Source organism: Urtica dioica, chromosome 2 (assembly GCF_054948205.1).
Source record: "Urtica dioica subsp. dioica isolate 48M chromosome 2, U.dioica_male_clone48M_v1_H2, whole genome shotgun sequence".
Lineage (NCBI taxonomy): Eukaryota > Viridiplantae > Streptophyta > Magnoliopsida > Rosales > Urticaceae > Urtica > Urtica dioica.
The window spans coordinates 52,868,543-52,888,101 of record NC_142757.1 but is presented as its reverse complement, the minus strand read 5'-3'; the positions used below and the strand labels follow the sequence as shown (position 1 = coordinate 52,888,101).

Here is a 19,559-nt window from a genome sequence, read left to right as displayed (position 1 = left end):
GATTAAGATGTTGTTTAATGATTACTTTATCTGATATGTGTCCTTTTATTTACTTGTTTATTGATTAAGATGACTGTATGTAACGTGTTTTATTTACTTTTTTGTTTGATTACAGTGGATGGGTCTGGTAAGTTCACATTTCAAATTCACCATGGTGGTAAAATGAAATTGGTGAATGATCGGTTGTCTTACGTCGAAAGCAAAGTAGATTTTGTAGACTACATGGACATGGATCGGTTGTCGATAGTGGAGATCGACGGGATACTCATTAAAGACTTGGGATACTACTGTGGAGCAATGTATTACGTCATACCCGCGTATTCCGATGAGCTTGTATTGCTTGATTCAGACCAGGCCTTGATGTCAATCGTAGGCGAGCTAATTGAGAACACGTTTGAGGTGTTGTTGTACTGTGACCACCCCATTCAAGAAAGAGGAAGTAAGCCGGTGCTGCTATTAGATCAGAGTCAACATGATGACACTTCACGTCCAGTTGAAGAGACTCAGTCAGTAGTTGAAGGGAATCAAGGATCAACGAGTCCAATTCCAGAGAGTCAAGTTCTAGAGAGTCAAGTTCCTGAGAGTCCAATTCCAGATAGTCAAGTTCCAGAGAGTCAAGTTCCAGAGAGTCAACCTCAAGCGTCCCAGAGTCCACCTCAAGTGACCCAGAGTCAACCTCAAGCTTCCCAGAGTCAACCTCAAGCGTCAGAGAGTCCACCTCAAGCTTCCCAGAGTCAACCTCAAGCGTCAAAGAGTCCACCTCAAGCGTCAAAGAGTCCACTTCAAGCTTCACAGGTTCCAACACAAGATACTCAAGTAGAAGTGGAAGCAGACGAAGAACCAGCAGTGGAAGAGCACAAAGAAGCAGAGATCGAGGAAGATAGCGGATTTGAGATGAGTGAGGACGACGTAATCGTTGACGGAGCAGCTATAGATGGAGGCCTAAGAGGCAAAGGAAAAATGCATCTCAGTGATGAAGAACCAGTATCTGATACAGATAGTGACTACAACGACGAAGATGATATAGACTTGAAGAACTCGGACGCGTCTAGCGAAGACGAAGCGAAGACCGATAAACGTCGTTCAGTTTGGAAGAAGGTGCTTCCCAAATTCCAGGAGTTTAGAGAAGACACGGATATGACACAACCAGTACTCAAACTAGGATTAACTTTTCCTAGTGGAAAAGTATTCAAAGATGCTATTCGAGAGCAGTCTATCCGATCCGGGAAGCAAATCAAGTTTAAGGTCAACGATTCAAACAGAGTTAGAGCTGTTTGTAAAGATAAGACGTGCAAATGGTTATGCTATGCCTCTTTTCTCGGTAAGACAACCACATTCGTGATAAAGACGTACGTGCCTGAACACACATGCCCGAGAACAAATGAAAACCGGTTTGCTACGTCACGATGGTTGTGTAAAAAGTATATGCCAACCTTCACAGAAAACGAGTCTTGGTCTGCTGTTGGCTTCATGAACAAGGTACAACAAGACTTAGTCTTGAATTGCTCAAGACAAAAGGCGTACCGGACAAAGAAATTCGCGGATGCGGTGATAGAAGGCTCGTACACAGAGCAGTACGCTAAGTTGTGGGACTACGGGGCTGAGATCAGGAGATCCAACCCCGGTTCCACGGTTGAGTTTCTAACCGAGTCCGATGCTGAAGGTAATCCCATATTCCAGAGGCTCTATATTTGTTACGCCGGTTGTAAAGCTGGTTTCGTTGAAGGATGTAGACCTGTTATCGGTTTGGATGGATGTCACATAAAAGGACATCACACAGGTCAGTTGTTGACGGCCATTGGCATCGATGCCAATAACAGCATGTTTCCTATAGCGTTTGCAGTGGTTGAGTCCGAGTGCAAATCGTCGTGGGCATGGTTTTTGAACTTTCTGCGAGACGATGTGGGCATACACAATGGACATCATTGGACATTTATTACTGATAAACAGAAGGGGTTGAAGGAAGCACTGAGTGGGATGTGGGAAGAGGGTTCTGTACAGGCAGAGCATAGACACTGTGCACGGCATCTGCAAAGCAATTTCACGAAGGTAATGTACTACTTTTCTGATATTATTAATTGATGCCTTGATGGATTCACTCACTTAAATACTGAATTCTTGATTCAATGTCAGGTTTTCAAAGGTCAATTTCTTAAGAACAAGGTAATGGCAGCGGCAAAGCAATATTCCGTCTCAAAGTTCTTTCAAGAAATGGAATTGATCAAAGCAGAGGATCAAGACGCGTATGATTGGTTACTGGATAAAAACCCCCGTAATTGGGCCAGAAGCAGTTTCAGAACAACACCAAAGTGCGACATCCTGCTTAACAACCTTTGCGAGAGTTTTAATGGAACTCGGGCCGTGTTGCTAGCTAGAGGAAGACCTATTCTCTCTATGTTAGAGAGAATTAGGATGTACCATTTGCAGAGATTCAGCAAACAACGTCTAGCTGCGGAGAAATGGACGGGCGACATTGGTCCTCGGATTTACAAAATCGTTGAACAGAATAAAATCAGCAGTGGTGCGAACATAGCAATCTGGTCCGGGGGTTTTAAGTATCAAGTTCAGAACATGTATGGGAGCATGTACGCAGTTGACTTAGGCACAAGAACCTGTTCATGTTGTCGATGGGATTTATCAGGTACGTCATGAAATGTATCCAATATTTTAAGTAGTTACCTTATTACTTATAGGATATCCTTACTTATATGGTTTCAACATGTCCGATCATCCATAGGGATTCCGTGTGCACATGCCATTGCATGTATATGGGAAAGATCGCAGCAAGTAGAAATGTATATCGACGATTGCTACAAAAAAGAGACGTACATGAAGGCATACAAACACCAAATCTTTCCGATGAATCCCATCGAGCAGTGGCCTAAGACAGGTCTAACACCTATGGGAATGCCGCCAAATAGAGCAAAGCCGGGAAGACCCAAGAAATTGAGGAGAGTAGAACATGATGAGGTTATTCCACCGGGTGGAACCAGAATGACTCGAAGATACGTCACGGTTACTTGTTCTGGATGTGGAAAATCGGGTCACAACCTAACGACATGCTTTAGGAGGACACAAGAAGAACAGGTCATCTATTTTCTTAGCTACAAAAAAACTGTAAACATTTTCTAATTTCTAATAAACTTGCAGAGGCAACAACAACGACATGCTAGAGATCAACATCAAGCTGCTAGACATGCTCACCGAGGTACTGCTGAAGGTGAAAGTAGTCAAACATGAGGCAGTCAACTCAACAACCACAGCCTAGGGTAAGTCTATCAGAACTGAAATACATTACCTTATACATACCTTAAATAGCAATGTATCTAATCAATTGAAATGTATACAATTACAGCGTAGCCCGAGGCTCAACAGGGTTCCAACGAGACGAAATATATTAGAACCGAAGAATTTGTTCTGATTCTCGTGTTTTTGGACCACAATATTATGGTGAACAAGTTATGAAGTTGGATTACCGGTCTCACAATCATATTTTGTCCTTTTGGGTAGTTTTTTTTGTGCATTTTGGTAGACTTGGCTCGTTTAGGTCTCGAAATGATGTAATTTAGTGTGTCAAACTTTTGGGTAGTTTTTTTTGTGCATTTTGGTGTTTCTTCAGTTTCTGGACATGGAATGCAAAGTTTGTAATTTCTTACTATCTTGTTTGATCAAATTGAATGATAACTTTTGGTTGAAATGGAATGCAAATTTACCAGCAAAATACCATAACATAATGTACATACCATTACACTTACACAGTTACACATACCATTGCTCACATAAAATACCATAACATAATGTACATACCATTACACTTACCTGTTACACATACCATTAAACACATTCAGTTTGGGGCTATTTGAAACAAAACGCATAAATTAATACAACAACAATTATTAACATAATGTTCTTGATTTTCTGGGCTTCTGCAATCAGTTTCACACTCACTTCCTTCGCTTCCTTCATCTCACCACGGACTTGAAACACAGCGGCGTTAATATTGCGTAGTTCTGCTAGAATCAACTGGCTCCCTTCCTTAGTCTCGCAACTGGCTTCATATACAATATTCTTCTTCGCGCCTTCATCACTCATTCCCTCCTCCTCCAGTTTATTTATTTTCTTCAATAAACCCGGGATAATTTGGAGAGACCTTTTACACATTTTCGGATCAATCCATTGTAACATGCCACAACCAGCTTCCACATTTTTCTGCAAATAAAACCCATCACCGTCCTCAATTAATCAAGTGATACGCAGACGACAACCAGGAATACAAAACCCTTACCTTGTATCTGGAACAGCCATAAAACCTTCGACCTGGGTTGTCACACGTCCATGACGTGCGCTCGACACTCAACAGACCGCATTTGCAACGAGGACTCCGACGACTCTCCACTGCTTCGTCGACGCTTGCTGTAAATGCGCTACTCGACGACGAATCCATGTGGAACAAGTATACAATCTGAGATTATGGGTTCGTTTTGGGTTGAGAAGATTGGTTTGAAGATCGACGACAACGCCCGATTTGGGTTTTAAAATTGAAGAGACCGCGCGATTTGGGTTTGAACACCGACGAGACGCGCGATTTGAGTTTGAAGACCGACGAGCCGCGCGATTTGGGGGTTTAGGGTTACACGAGTTTGGGATTTTGTAATTGTTTCAGATTATGTTCAAATGTGGACATTTATTAATTTATTTAGGATTTTATTTATTAGTTTTTAATAGTTTGTAAGGGTATAATGATAATTTCAACTCCATACTCAGCTCACGTGAGTGAAACGTGCATGTCCATTGGACGGTAACTGAAAAAGTGTAACAGAAGGGGCAAAAGTCAACAAAAACCTGAGTTCAGGGTATTTTTTGTTGAAAATCCGAGTACAGGGTGCAGTTTGTTAATCATGAACGAGTTCAGGGGGTAATATTGTAAATTATCCTTGTATTAAATAGGATTTTGGAAAGTTCTTACCCTTTCCTGTTTCGTATTGTATAAAAATTCATAATGAATAGAATTATCATCTTTTATGTATTTAGTTTTACTTTGCCATTTATATTGTATAAACGTCATTTCTATACGAAGCATGAAGTTCTATGAACTATGAACAAGCGTATTCCCAAATTTAGTCAATAAAATCTTCGCGTTGTCTGAAACTAAAAAAAGAAAAAGAAAAAGAAAGGAAATACCTCTTTTTGTTAATTTCACTTTTAGACGTCAATTTCATTTGCAAATGGTGTTACTAAACAAAGAGAAGATGTGGCATTTATTATAGAAGAAAATTACACGACAGCCAAATAAAATGTAAAGCTTTATGTCATTTTGTCCTAGTGTCTTTCTGTTGCTTTTCACTCTTTGCGATCCAATTGCAAGTCGTTTTGTGCGTTTTCCTTTTACTATTCGCGTGTTTCATGTCTCAAGACAAACAAACAACATCTAGGTAAGGTCAATAAACAATATTATATTTTAGTATAAAAAATTAATAAATCATATTATATCATAATATGTTATAAACAATTTTCAAATATTGGTGTAACTCACCACGTGCATTTTGTTTTTCCCCCGTTATACGAAACAACAATATATACGATACCCAAAACTATGTATACGTTGTTAAACCGCCATTGTTAATCAAAAGATATATTACATATTTGTTCCTTGAATTATTGCACGTCTAACAATCCACCTTACGTTCATTTCTTTCATCCGTCTCTCTGATCATTTAAATGTTTGTAACAATATCTCTTTCCTCGAATTTTTTTAAAACCAACTTTACTGCGAGTGTGGATTGAACTCACGATCTCCACTTTTGAGGTGGTGTAAAATTACCAACTAAACTATACTATGAACCACTCGTCAATATTTTATTAACGGTGTAAATAAATTAAGGATAAAATATTATTCTTCCTTTCTTTTAGTAATAAAAAATATAAATTAAAAGTTGACATAATATAAAAAAAATAATAAAAACTTCTCTATCTCTTAATTTAATATTTATTATTATTATTATTCAAACATAACATTTATTTTTTTCAAAAAGAATTTATTTCTTTTTTATTTTATTTTATTTAAACATGATATTTATTTATTTGTAAATGATATTTTGATAAAATTGTTTAGTAACACATGAAGAGTTTGAGTACCACATGAATAGTTAACATGTGTATAAAAAAAAAATTAACACCGTTAAAAAAAATGACGAAAGAGAGATTGTTGAAACATTTAAATGATCAAGTAGACCGATGAAAAAAGCGAATGAACGAGGTGTGAGTTGTTAGACGTGCAACAGTTTAGGGGGCAAAGATGTAATTTGTCCTTAAACAAAATAAGTAAAACCAAGGTTCGACTTCCCGGGGGTTCCGGTCGGGATCCCCTGAACTGGAGGGGACCGGGACGGGACTTGCAAAAACCGTTCCCGTGAACCGAACCCAGTCGAACTGGACCGGAACCCCCCGGACCAGGTCCCGTTTTTTGTTTAAAAGATTTGTTCCTCATTTCGCGAAACCCTACTCTCCCGAGGAAGAAGTGAGCGCATCCCGTCCTGACCGGATCCCGTTTCTTCTCTTCATCGTTTGCTCAAATCCCGGCCAGATCCCGCGAATTCCTTCATTTCTAGTCTGCGTCCCGCCGGATCTCGCCCAGTCGAAGCCAATTTTGTCCCGATCCCGGGGAACCCGAGAGGTATCATCCGAGTTTTTCATTTTTTTAGGATTTTTTTTTCAATTTTTACTTATGAATTGGTGATTAATGTGATGATATTGTTGAATTTTAATTAATTTGGAGATTAGTTGATTATTTTCATGATGAAGTTGAATTAAAATGTTGATTACAATTAATTTGATGATTATTGTGATGGTTATGTTGATTTTTGTCATATGAATTGATGATTATTGTAGAATTTTAATTAATTCCGAGATTATTTGATTATTGTCATGATGATGGTCTTGAATTTTGAATTAGATTGATGAAGTTGAATTAAAATGTTGATTACAATTAATTTGATGATTATTGTGATGGTTATGTTGATTGTTGTCATATGAATTGATGATTATTGTAGAATTTTAATTAATTCCGAGATTAAAATGTTGAATTGAAGTGATTATTATTATGAGGTATGGCGTCCGACCCGACATACAAGTATTGCGACCCCATCGAAGGACGAGCACGTGCATACAAATGCAAGTTTTGCGGGCACATCATTGGAGGTGGTGGAATCACACGTGTGAAGAACCACTTGGCGAACCAAAGAGGTATGAACGATGCGATCTCAATGTCGGGTAGTAATGAAATAGATATATTGACTTCAGAATTTGGAGTGTTCTCTATTACACCCGTTGGCTCCGAGATTGGCTATCCACTGTTAACGGCGTCATACGACCCTTACGAGTCTTACTCATCCTACACTTACGTCCCCGTCCCTGTCTCCATCCCCGTAATACCCGTGATCGCAGTGGAAGACACACAGGAGTCGTACGATGGGTACGGTCAAACCCCTTTCACACGTTGGGAGGACGGTTATCCTCCGCACTCGCGTCCTATTAGTCTTAGTCAGGAGTCCTACGATTATCACTTCCGTACGTGGGTCAACACATATTCTAGTTCCATGACGTGGTACCAGTATAACATGATGGTGGATGATCAACCACGCCGCAGATCTAGGCGACGCAGATTTCAACCCCCGAGACACTCCACTTATAATTAGTGTATTTTATCATACGTGTTGTAATAATTTATACTATACTTATGGTATTTTTTGTTTAAGAACTCAGTTTATGTTTGGTATGAACCTTTGTTTGAAGTTTGAACTGTGAAAACTATTTTTATTATTATAAAATATTTGTCTGAATACCCATCGGGTTCCTACATTTTTTTGTCGGGTTCCTCTCCGGTAAACGGTTTCCTACCGATACCGGTTTTATTTTTTTGTCTGAATCCCCCTCGGTTTCCTCTTCGGTAAGCAGTATCCCCCCAAAATTGGGGTCTCGGTACGATAACGGCAACGGTACGACGATCCTCGAGTAAAACTAGCTTTTTTATCAAAATAAATTTACTTATTTATTTTAATTTTTCTTTCTGCACTTAATAAATTAAAGTGGTCTTCAAGCATAAATTATATAGAGATAATGGCGGCATAAATACCCAAAGTTTTTGACTTGTAACACTTATATTCCCAATGTTTGAAATTCGTGGGCAAAATACCCAAGCTCACAAAGTTGTGTCACCGTTAGTATAGTAGACGTTAATATTAGATGGAGATAATGAAGATAATATTAGACGGTGAGATTGTATTATAAAATATGAAAAATATTTATTTAATTGATAAATCCATTTTTCTTTCAGAAAAACGACAAAACAAATATGAAATGCAAAATACTTCAAATGGAAAATGCAACCACGAACAAAAGCCCCAAATTGAAAACCTAAAAATCGCCGCTCTAATTGTCTTCATTCTCCTTATCGAAACCCCAAAATTAGGCAAATGGAAGCTGAAAACCCATCATCCACAAGCCATTGTAGCTTGAGTCGACGGCGTTCACAGATTACAGGACCGAGAAAGGGAAAAAAATGCTTGTGCGAAGTTCAAGAGGTTCAGAGGACTTCGTGGAACAATTTGAATCCCGAAAGGAGATTTCTGGGCTGCTACAAAATCCAGGTAAAGAGATAAATTTGAAACGAGAAAAATTTGAGCGTGGATTGTACTCTTGCCTGCTCATCCTCGTGGTTTCCTCTTCATCATCGCTACAGAGGCTGTCCCAATCACTACCAGACCTTACTCCATCATAATCATCGCCGCCACCACCTTGCTCAATGCAGAACTCGTTCACGGAAGACCACCACTTCTTTGGGTGCATCAGTTCTTCAAGATCTTCGTCGTCTGCGTACTCTTCTTCGTGAAGTTCAAAGTCGCCCGCTTCAACTTCTCCTTCGGTCAAAGCTTCGAATTCTCGTGTCTCCATCTTCTTCGATTTAGGGATTTTGTCTGTTCCTTTTTTTTTTAATTTGGTTGTTCCTCTTTCTGATAAAAAAGTTTTCTATTTTTACGTTTTTATTTTAATTTTATTAATATCACGGATATTTGTTATGTTGTTTTTCTGAAAGAAAAAATTGATTTATCAATTAAATAAATGTTTTCAATATTTTGTAATACAATATCACCGTTCATTTGTTCCACATCTAATATTAACGTCTAATACACTAACGGTGACACAACTTTGTAAGCTTGGGTATTTTGCCTACGAATTTCAAACATTGAGAATATAAGTGTTACAAGTCGAAAACTTTGGGTCTTTTTGCCACCATTATCTCAATTATATATAATAAATAAATAGCATCCAAATGTAAGGTTTAAATAGCACTTAAATTATTCCTCCATCACCTCATTAGGAAAATGACTATCTACTACCTCGACCGAGTATTTATTTAGTGTCGTTCTTTTCTCAATGGGGTGAGTAGTGTAGTGACGAGCTGGGTTTGGTGTGTGTATCAAATAGGATTGGAAAGTTCTTACTCTTTCCTGTTTTGTATTGTATGAAAATTCATAATGAATATTATCATCTTTTACGTCATTTCTATATGATGTAACTATGAACTATGAACAAGCGTGATTCCCAAATTAAGTCAATAAAATCGTCACATCGTTCGAAAATTAAAAAAAAAATCACATAAGAAAGGAAATACCTCTTTTTGTTAATTTCACTTTTAGACGCCAATTTAATTTGCAAATGGTGTTACCAAACAAAGAGAATATGTGGCATTTATTATTGAAGAAAAATTACACAACGGCCAAATAAAATGCGATGCTTTATGTCATTTTGTCCAAGTGTCTTTATGTTGCTTTTCACTCTTTGCGATCCAATTGCAAGTCGTTTTGTGCATTTTCCTTTTACTATTAGCGCGTTTCACGTCCGAAGACAAACAAAGGACATCTAGTGAGAGCAGCCGGCGAGGAAGACATTTGACGATGTCGTTTTTTTGAACCCTAGCGTGGTGGGCTACCATATTATATTCTAATTTTACTTTATGCATAATATATTGATGAGTGTTTTATAAGCGTTTAAATGTGATTCTCGAAGTTGAATCTAGTGCGTTCTCGAGTTATTTTATATGCATTTAATGTGTTTTAGAGTGTATTGCAAGATTGAGAGAGCATCTGAATGTCAATGAGGTTATTGGGTTGATTCAAGTCGATTCGAAACATTCGAAACACGAAATGAAGAATTTGGAGCGCAAGAACAACGAATTTGTGGGTAATTTACCCTATTTCTAATGAAAAGTTCGTGCAATTTTCTAAAAATATATATATGCTATTAAACTTCGGCGTTTATCAACACGGAAATTCCATTCCACCGAATTATATTTCTGTCGTTATGAAAAATAAAATAAGGTGCGTTATGTCATGATGTGCGAAACAAAAATTTCAATTTTATTCTCTCAATTAAATTTTTAAAATTCAAACAAAAAACTGCTTCATCATATAAATAAAAAAAAAAAAAAAACACACAAAGGGTAATCCCGTGATGCCCAAAATGTCCATATATTATCACATTATCATAATTGTCTATATGAAATATTAGCCATTTAATCATTCTCATAATTTTAGTGACTTAATTAGAAATTTGAAAAAAAGGAACATCCAAAAATAATAAATAAAGTATGTCCACTCATTATATTTCATTTTCTACTCTATTTTTTGTACTTTAAGTCATGACTCACCTCTAATCTAAATTTTTTTTTCCTTTAAAAAAATTTATATTTACAGTATTGTGATCATGACAAATATTGGTACACTAATTTCTTTATTAATTTGATTTCACGACATGGTATGAAGACTTTTCTCGGCAGTATTAGTGAGCCGATCATTTGTGCAACAATTTTAACATGTATGAACCAAAAAGAATCACAACAAACATAAATGAAAAAGGTAAAGTAGTAAAACAAAATAAATGAATAAAAAGTGAAGTAGCATTAAGAAAACAAATGCGTGGTCCACCACACAACCAACAATATATTCTTTATTTTTGCATCAATTTCATACAGATAAAAAAAATAAAAAATAAAAATAAAAATTGAAGACTAACTTTACTAACAGCACAGAAAATTACAAATATTGTCTACGGTAAACTCAAACTCGCAGTTTATCTAGCCGTGATCACATATATATATATATATATAAACAGCGTTCACACACATATCCATTTTATACTGATCACCATATGAAGCTGCTAACACTTTTACGAAAATTAATTTTACTTGGTCGTCTTAGATTAGGAAAGTACGAAGCCAGAATATTGATAAGATACTTATATTGATTCTCAGCTTGCGTCATGCTTTTTTATTGAATGTTGCACGAAATCTCAAGCTCGAGTGTATAGCATTGTAAGGAGAGACTGATTGTAAATGTCTTTGAAATTAAAAAAAAAAACAAAAAAAAAAAACTTCGGACGTATAACCTGTACAGTTATGGCACCATTATTGTAACATGAACGACTTCGTAAAATCATTATGAGACTTTAGGAAAATAGTCCTTTGGCTGCAAAATGTAATACAAATTTTATTACACGTAACTTGGAAGCATACACGTGTTTCGTCTATATACTACTAGTTCTATTAAGAAAAGAAGTAGCAAAAAAAACATGGCTGAAAAACAGGCTGAGCAAGGATTTCGAGTTCCAAAAACTCGACGTCGTTTCGACCTTGTCCCAAGCCTCGTACACATTCATGACCCAGGTCATCCTGGCTATCGGACGGTATCGGCACAACCGTGTCCGACAGCGAACCTTTCCGAGTCAAAATGGGAGGAAAATTTCCGGGACTTTAGGACGGAAGTTCCGTGCTATCGGCAATGGAATTTCCGTCGTCCGAATTAAAGCTTGACGGAAATAAGAGTTCCAAACAAAGAACCAGACTTTAATGGCAGACTAAGTTTTGGCCGTTGGATTTTACATCCAACGGCCCAGATTATTTAAAAAAAAAAAAAAAAAAAAAAAACCAACTCTGACAAACCTGTGCGCACATACCCTGCGTCCCTGCCTTCCGTCGTCATCCTTCAAACCCCAAAATCACTTCCGTCGATCCATGGAAATCAACTCGCCAGTTCCGTGCCACATGGAACTCGAAATTTCCGTAGGCGCGCGGGAAGTCTCGGAAGCCCGTCCTTCCGTGTGCTTCCGTACCGAGAAGCCAGGATGAGACCCAGGTTAGGGTTACTTAAGAGAACCTGCTTCGTAACTTCATCCAACACTTAACCCATTTATTCGCTTTGTTCAAAATGCAAAGAGTATGTCTAGTCTCATCATAGGCCTTGTACAGTCCTACTCCTACTCCTACTCCTACTACGATCGCCACTCCCACTTGCATAACACCACATACCAAATAAACGAGACAAAAAATTTAGGAATAAAAAATTAAAAAATTAAAAATAAAAACTACTAATTTTTGTCATTTATACCTATAGCACCCATGCGGATTTAGCGCTTTCTCCTTCTTCCTGCTTCAAATAAACATATATAATCTCATTTAAATGGAACATATTAAGTAGGGAAAAAAATCTTTATTTTTTGTCGGAGTTAGTTTGTACCTGAAATGTCGATAAGGCATTGCTTGCGACTTTGGCTGGGGATGTTCAAATACAGGCGCTCAGCGGCGGTTATGATTTGGCCATACAAGTTGTTCAAACAAAGAATGTTAGTGGTGGAGCCTAATGTGAGGAATTGGAAAAAGTCCCACATCGTTTAGGGAGAGTAACTTTGTACAATTCCTTAGTATATATAAAGGAATGCTATGTGTTGTATTCCTTGGTACCCAAAACAAGAAACACTTGTACTTGTAAATTTTCCCAATTAGGTTTATAGTTATTGCAGCGGCAAAGTGGATGTAGCTTTCTCATTGAAAGTGAACCACTATAAATCTTTTGTGTCCTTTCTTTGCTATTTTTTTTTTGTTTTCTGAAGAGATGGTTTGACGAAGTAAACCCAACAACTGTTTGGGCAAACTGACGAACTGAGCCCATCAAGACGATTTGGGCGAAGTGAACCCCAGCTCGACTGGCGAAGTGAACTCCAGCTCGACTGGGCGAGAAGTAAATCCTAACAAAGAAGTCGGGTGGTAATTCGAATGGGAGGTCCAACTCCCAAACTACTGATCTGCAAAAAAAAAAAAAAAAAAAAAAAAAAAAAAAATTAAACGATAGAATCATGTCACTAGCAATATAAACAAAGTCTCATCTTTATATAGCTCATGTGATTCTATGTACGCATAACACATTTCCATTAACATACTTAAAAACACAGATGCTAAACTACATAGATATGGACCCCAGCATCTAGCATTGTAATCTTTTTCGGCTTTTTCGCGTTTTAATAAATATACAATTTTTAAAAATAAAAATAAAAATAAAAAAAGCACATGCATACTTGTTTATTATGTTTGTCGGCCATAGGAAATGAAGCCCGGTCGCATTTAGCTGCAACAAGCACTTCATACCCAGTTTCCTCACCATGATCGGCAACTTCAACCAACAATTCAGTTGCCGCCAACCACGATGACTCGTCAGATCTGACATTGGAATAATAATAGTAATAAGGTTAACCTAACAAACAGCCAACCAAAAAGTAAAATGTCTTGATGTATTTGATCACTTACTGGTCGTGAACAAACAGGGCAACATCACAACCAGACAAAGATGGTGTATGTGATAGCAGAGCTCCAACTGCATCTTCGGGGATTTCTCTCAGTACAAGAGTTTTTTTCAGTCCCTAATACAGAGATCAAGTAGAAGAAATGGTTCTTAAACCATTCAACAATGTCTCATTAATGAACATCTATGAATAAAAAATTGAAGGATCTATTTATTTATTTCAGTCATAAATTTCACAAGTTAATCATGAAGAGAGTCAATTGAGGCCTCCATACATAAGACGTTAATGTAAGAGCACTTACACAAGGTAGAACGACAATGTTCACCGCATAGCGTTCTTCTGTGGTGGGATTGTAAGAATCAGATAACACAGCCCGATCAAAGTCCATCAGGGCGAGGTCGACTTTCTGTTCGTGGGCCATGACTAGAAGGCTCAGAACCATCCGAACAAAGTTGGGGCACATCTGTGGTAGGGTTAACCCCTGGGCCTCGACGAAGTCGAAGAGAAGAGAATCGATTGTAAATCGAAGCCCACACGATTCCAACCAAACCTCGTAAATACAGCAGTACCCCTCAACCAGAGTATCTTCCGTAGCGAGCGTTGGTTAGGAGAAGAAGCCCAATCTCGGGGGCTATCTGATATTTGCGTCGGATGTCTATAAGATCCGAGCTCTTAACAGCCGAACGCATGAGGATATCCTCATTACCCAAAATATTGGATCCCGACTGAAGAGCCCTGGACCCAGACATTTGAATTCGAGGAAAGAAGGAAGGATAAAGTGTTTGAAGTTTTGAAGTTTGAGTTCCCTAGCCAAACTGGAGCTAAATAGTTTTAAAAGAGTTGAGTTCACTAGCTGAACTGAAGCGAAGTGTTTAAAATATTGGAAATTGTTTGACTTTGTTGGACGAACTGAAAGAAATTCAAGATCAAAATCACGAAAAAATTTGAAGTCTCGGAGAGAAAAAGAGAATAAGTACTTCGAAGAAAGCGAAAGAAGAGAGAAGTTACCTTATCACCGAAGCCGCTTGGAATATAAATGAAATGAGAAGTCTTTTCGAATTACTCATATTTATAGCCATTTATATTAAACCAAATTACGATAAAATCTAATGATTATGAAATATTATGTCGGTTAAATAAAATAAAATATTAACTGAGACCCGACTCTTCGATTTCGACTACTGAAGCGCGGCTAATAGCGCACCACGTGTTGAAAGTACTCCGGAAATGCGCACCACGCGCCAAAAGGAAATTTCGAATTCCCCTCCTTTTTTTATTTCGGGAATTCGAAAGTTTCACTCTAGTATTTTTAAAAATATTTGAAATATTTTTCAGAATACTCAGGGGCTAATTGTGGGGGTTAAAAATCAATTTTCTAAAAAATCCTTTTAGTAGGGCTTTAGTTCGACCAAAGCCCAACAGCCGACCCAGTCCGACTCTTGATGACTTATCCATGTCCAGATCGACTCTTAAAGGTCAGCCCAAGCCCAATCAGCATCCCAGATTGCTAAAGGAATGACGAGTCGACCGTGTTGACCTAGTCGAAGGAACCAGTCTTGGTCAAATAGAAGACTTCGCAGCAAAGACCGGATCTGAGAAGACTTCGAACAGCGACGTGGCAGAGCTGAGTTGATCAACACGTGCCCTCTTCGATGAATTCTCTTCTGCAATAAATAGAAGCCGATATGCTAATTTTCGCACACACAAGCCTACACAATTACTTCCAACATTTCTCTGCTGTTTATTTTCTCATTGTTGAGCTCGCCTGCTAGAGTTCGACACTTCGCCCGTTTGTAATACATTCGATCATCAATAAAGATATTGTTATTCTTTTGTTCGCCCTTATTCATTCTTTCCAATTAAAATATTTGTTTCTTATACGAAGTCTTCTGAGACCCATATTTAAATAAATCAAATATATACCATATTATAATTTGTGATTGTTGACGATCCCGAAATCGATATCAACAGTGTCCTTATGAAATTTTGTTTGGAAAGGATGTTGAGTACAATGATTTGCGCATGATTGGTTGTTTGACCTTTGCCTCTTCTCTAAAGGCCTTTGCCTATTCTCTAAAGACAAATAGAACAAAATTTAAACCACGCGCTCGTAAGTGCATCTTTATTGGTTATCTACCAGGTGTCAAGCTTTTGGATTTTATCACGAGAAAAATTTTCATCTGATCTCGAGATGTTGTGTTTCATGAACATCTTTTTCCCTTTCACGATGTCACTACAAATAAAAAATATATACACTCTTTACCTGATGTTGTTTTACCACGCACTGACATTGTAACTGCAGATCAAATCAGAGACATGATATCCGAGACATAAAAGATCAATGAGAGCATCACTACTGATGAACAATAGCCAAGTGTGAAACATTCCTTGATCTCCACGCAAGACACCTGGTGGAGCTATTAGAAGAACATATCAACCATGAATGCCTCCATATCAGCTCTATTATCTCTAGCTTAGGAATGTACTACGGTGAAATAATTCTTATGCACGATCAAACCTAATCTTTTTCAAGCATCAAGTCAATCCTAAAACTCATGAATGAGGTCGCGAATCTCATACAAGCATTAAGTATGGAATTAATTCAAGCAATAGAAAGGATGAATAGAAAAACACTTCAAAAAAAATAATTATGAATCCACAACCATATTCAAACAAAGCTTATCCATCACCCTTAAGGGGTTCAGTTTATGGCGGCGATAGTAACATAAACACAAAATAACTAAAACAAACCATAAAAACTAAATTAAATTAAAAAACATAAACGGGAGTTCCAATGAATAGAGATAGAAGGAAAAACGCTGAATTCTTGGTTGTCAATCGCGACGAACAGTGGTTTTCTTCTCCGGTTGTCTCTTCTCTCCCAACTAGTCAAACAACTAATAAATACCTAAAATAAAACCTTAGATGTGTGAATGAATGTTTCGAGGTTCGTCTCCTCGTCTTAGGGCAAAGGATTCGCCACTCCATTAGCAAACATCTGTTGGGAATATTGCCCACTTGAAGATAATGAATAAATGATTACTAAATTCGATAATAAGATTACTTTATTAGCATTATATGATTAGTGGGTTGAGTTCTAAACAATTAGAATCAATAACAACTATCTTCCATAGCCTCCGTATTAAACTGAGTCACGTGATGGGCACCTGAGTTCGGGCGGTGAGTTAAAACGAGGTCGATGACTGATATACGCCTGGAAAGCTATATCTAAAGTCATATATGTGGAACACATATGTGAAGGTTGATCACTATGTGGGAGCATTCTACACTTGTGGTAAGTGTACGACTTGGACAGGTCTTGGTGTAGATGTGTCGTTTAAGGACCGTTACGACACACTAACCGAGGCCACTATGATGGTCACAGTGAGACTTGATCTAAATCCTGAAGTGATCATGGACACTGGGTTATGTTACTGAGCTCTTTGACTCATTCGCTAAAAGGCTATTAATGCTAATCACAGCTTATGTCTTGAGAGTTTTCTCATAGCATAATTCGAATGGGAAGTGATTTACAGATACTGAATCCAGCCTTCCTGAAAGAAGGTTAATGTTCTCTCACCTAAGGGTTGATTCCAGAATCGATAGATTGCTAGCACTTTCGAAGTAAGTAACGTTCGAAAGAATCTTTCGTTGGGGAAGCAACAATGCTTAGGGCTGATATGTATCAAGAGAAGTATAACGGAAAAATTGACTTCTCTTGACACGGGTTGAACCTGGAGGATCTTGATCACGAACTGACTATATCAGTGGACACTCGTCACGATGAGTAAATATAATTCTAGTATAAAGGAGAGTTCAGTCTTGGCTTACAAAGTGGAGTATTTGACCAAGATTAGACGAATCGATGGAAAAAGAGAAATGACTATTTCGTCTTTTTCATCGGATTTGTTAAGCTTCTATTACTAGGTCCATAGTCTCCGATTCAGCTCTGATAAAGGCGGATAAGAACTTTCGTATAATAATGTTTATCATTATTAATCTCACTTGCTGTAATTGTGATTGACAGCATTAATTCTGAAAAACGGGTATTCGCAGAATTAAATAAATATTTATGGTTGAATTGTTTATTTATTGTTTGATCAAGTAAATAAACAATTATTAATTATTTGTTTATTGTTGGACCAAGTAAATAAATGATTAATTGAGTTTTGAGCAATTGGGCCTTGCACACATGGAAAAGTCGAATTAGGATTTTGGCACTAGGATATGCGCAAATCACCTTGGCCGTGTGCCATCAAGTTCGAAATTTTCTAGTTGGTATTTACCAATATTTTCTCTTTAGTTGTTTAAATAAAGGAGATAGAATAATATAAGATATTGGACCCGTTTGGAACAGATTATTTAACCCTGTTTTTGTTGTTGGAAAAAACAAAACCGTTTTTATCTGTTTGGTAAAACCGTTTTCATAAAAAACACCAAAAGCGATTTCTGAATTTGGTCGTGCGTTTGAAAAGCTAGGAATTCTAGCTTTTCTAAAAATCGTTTATGTAACTTAATAGAAAATTACGTTAATATCCTCATACATTAGTGAAATCCCATTATTTTCTCCTAAAAACTCTCTAACAAACCGGACTGAGACTGAGCTATAGAAACCGTGTCAAACAAAGAAAATTTAAACACCAGTATATTTCCTAAAACTGCTCAACAGATATCTCAACTAAATTCAGCGTTTAAACTCATAATCACCCTTAATCAAATTCAAATCTGGGAGGAGCGGCTGTCTCGTAATCTCTGAGCAGAAACCAGGTTAGTCTTTTGTAAATCAAAGTTTCAATTGCGCTCCTGCCTTTTCTTTGCATCTGAAAGATTTAGGAATGAATTCACATTGTGAACTGCACATGAGAAAAAAACACACCAACACAGACCAAACAAGAATAGTGAATCTTCTTTCTTCTTTCTCAAATAAGAACTCGAACGCGGTTTCATAACAAAAATAGAATTGAATGAGCACGAATCACCCAAATCTAAACAAATACGTTCTTTCTCAAACCAAACCCAAATAATAAGAAAACCAGGATAACTTTTTTTTTATACTCAGAATAGAGGAAACATAGGGGTTTTAAAAAACCGCACCAATAAACCCATTCAGTCACTGGTTTTAGAGAAAGAGAAACATACCTGATGAAATTCAGGTCGCAACTAGCAACCTCTCTCCCAGACGAACTTCTCTGGAAAATCTTCAAAACAATTCAAAGAAAAAACAGAAATCATCGAAGCCTGAATTCGCCACAGCGCCGATGACTTCACAGCCGCAGAACTCGTCACCTCCGAAAAGAATATTTCTCATACTTATATTCAGCTCAAGAAAAAAAAAAACTTAGACATCAAACCCAAACAAAATAATCCCGGATTTGAAATCAAACCAGAAAATATCAAAACCCCCAAACCCCTAAAATAAAAAACGTAGAAAACCCCTAAACCAGAAAACCTAGAAATCAAAAACCCCCCACTTATAAATCAGCTCAACGATTTGAAAATTGACCTCGAGCACAAAGGATTTGAAGAAAAAATCAGCTCATAGCCTCGTTTCCCCGCCGTTCTGCGTGATCGCTCGCTCACAGCCTCGTTTCCCCTGCGTTCTGCCGCTCTCTCTCTCTCTAAAAAAAGATGTCGCGAGTTAGAATGTTGAGGAAGAAAACACTTAACCAAAGTTAGTCTCACCACCGAGTGAGTTAAGTATTTTTTTTGTCTCACCACCGAGTGAGTTAAGCGGTGGGTTAAGTATTTTTTTTTTTTTTTGAAACAGAGTGAGTTAAGTAAAGAGTAAACTAGTGTGTATATTTTACATTTTTACTATTGAAAGAATTAAAATAATACATTTTTTAAAAGAAGTAAAAGAATTCAGCAATTGAAAGAAATAATACATTTGTTAAGTTTTACTATTTACTATTTCATATGTTATATAATAG

At 37.3% G+C, this 19,559-nt stretch overlaps 1 protein-coding gene across 1 annotated transcript; it reads left to right on the top strand.

Moving 5' to 3' along the window:
* The first annotated feature begins 2,412 nt into the window (after positions 1 to 2,412).
* LOC149405594 (uncharacterized) lies at positions 2,413 to 3,240 on the top strand. Its single transcript, XM_089607851.1, has 3 exons — positions 2,413 to 2,641; positions 2,738 to 3,087; positions 3,151 to 3,240. The coding sequence occupies exons 1-3, from the start codon at positions 2,413 to 2,415 to the stop codon at positions 3,238 to 3,240; spliced, it is 669 nt and encodes a 222-aa protein (XP_089463977.1).
* Positions 3,241 to 19,559: the final 16,319 nt, after the last annotated feature.

Coding starts and splice junctions, on each gene's coding strand:
- LOC149405594 (XM_089607851.1), top strand. CDS start 2,413: ATGTACCATTTGCAGAGATTCAGCAAACAACGTCTAGCTGCGGAGAAA. Junction 2,642..2,737: donor TTGTCGATGGGATTTATCAG/GTACGTCATGAA, acceptor GATCATCCATAG/GGATTCCGTGTGCACATGCC. Junction 3,088..3,150: donor GGAGGACACAAGAAGAACAG/GTCATCTATTTT, acceptor ATAAACTTGCAG/AGGCAACAACAACGACATGC.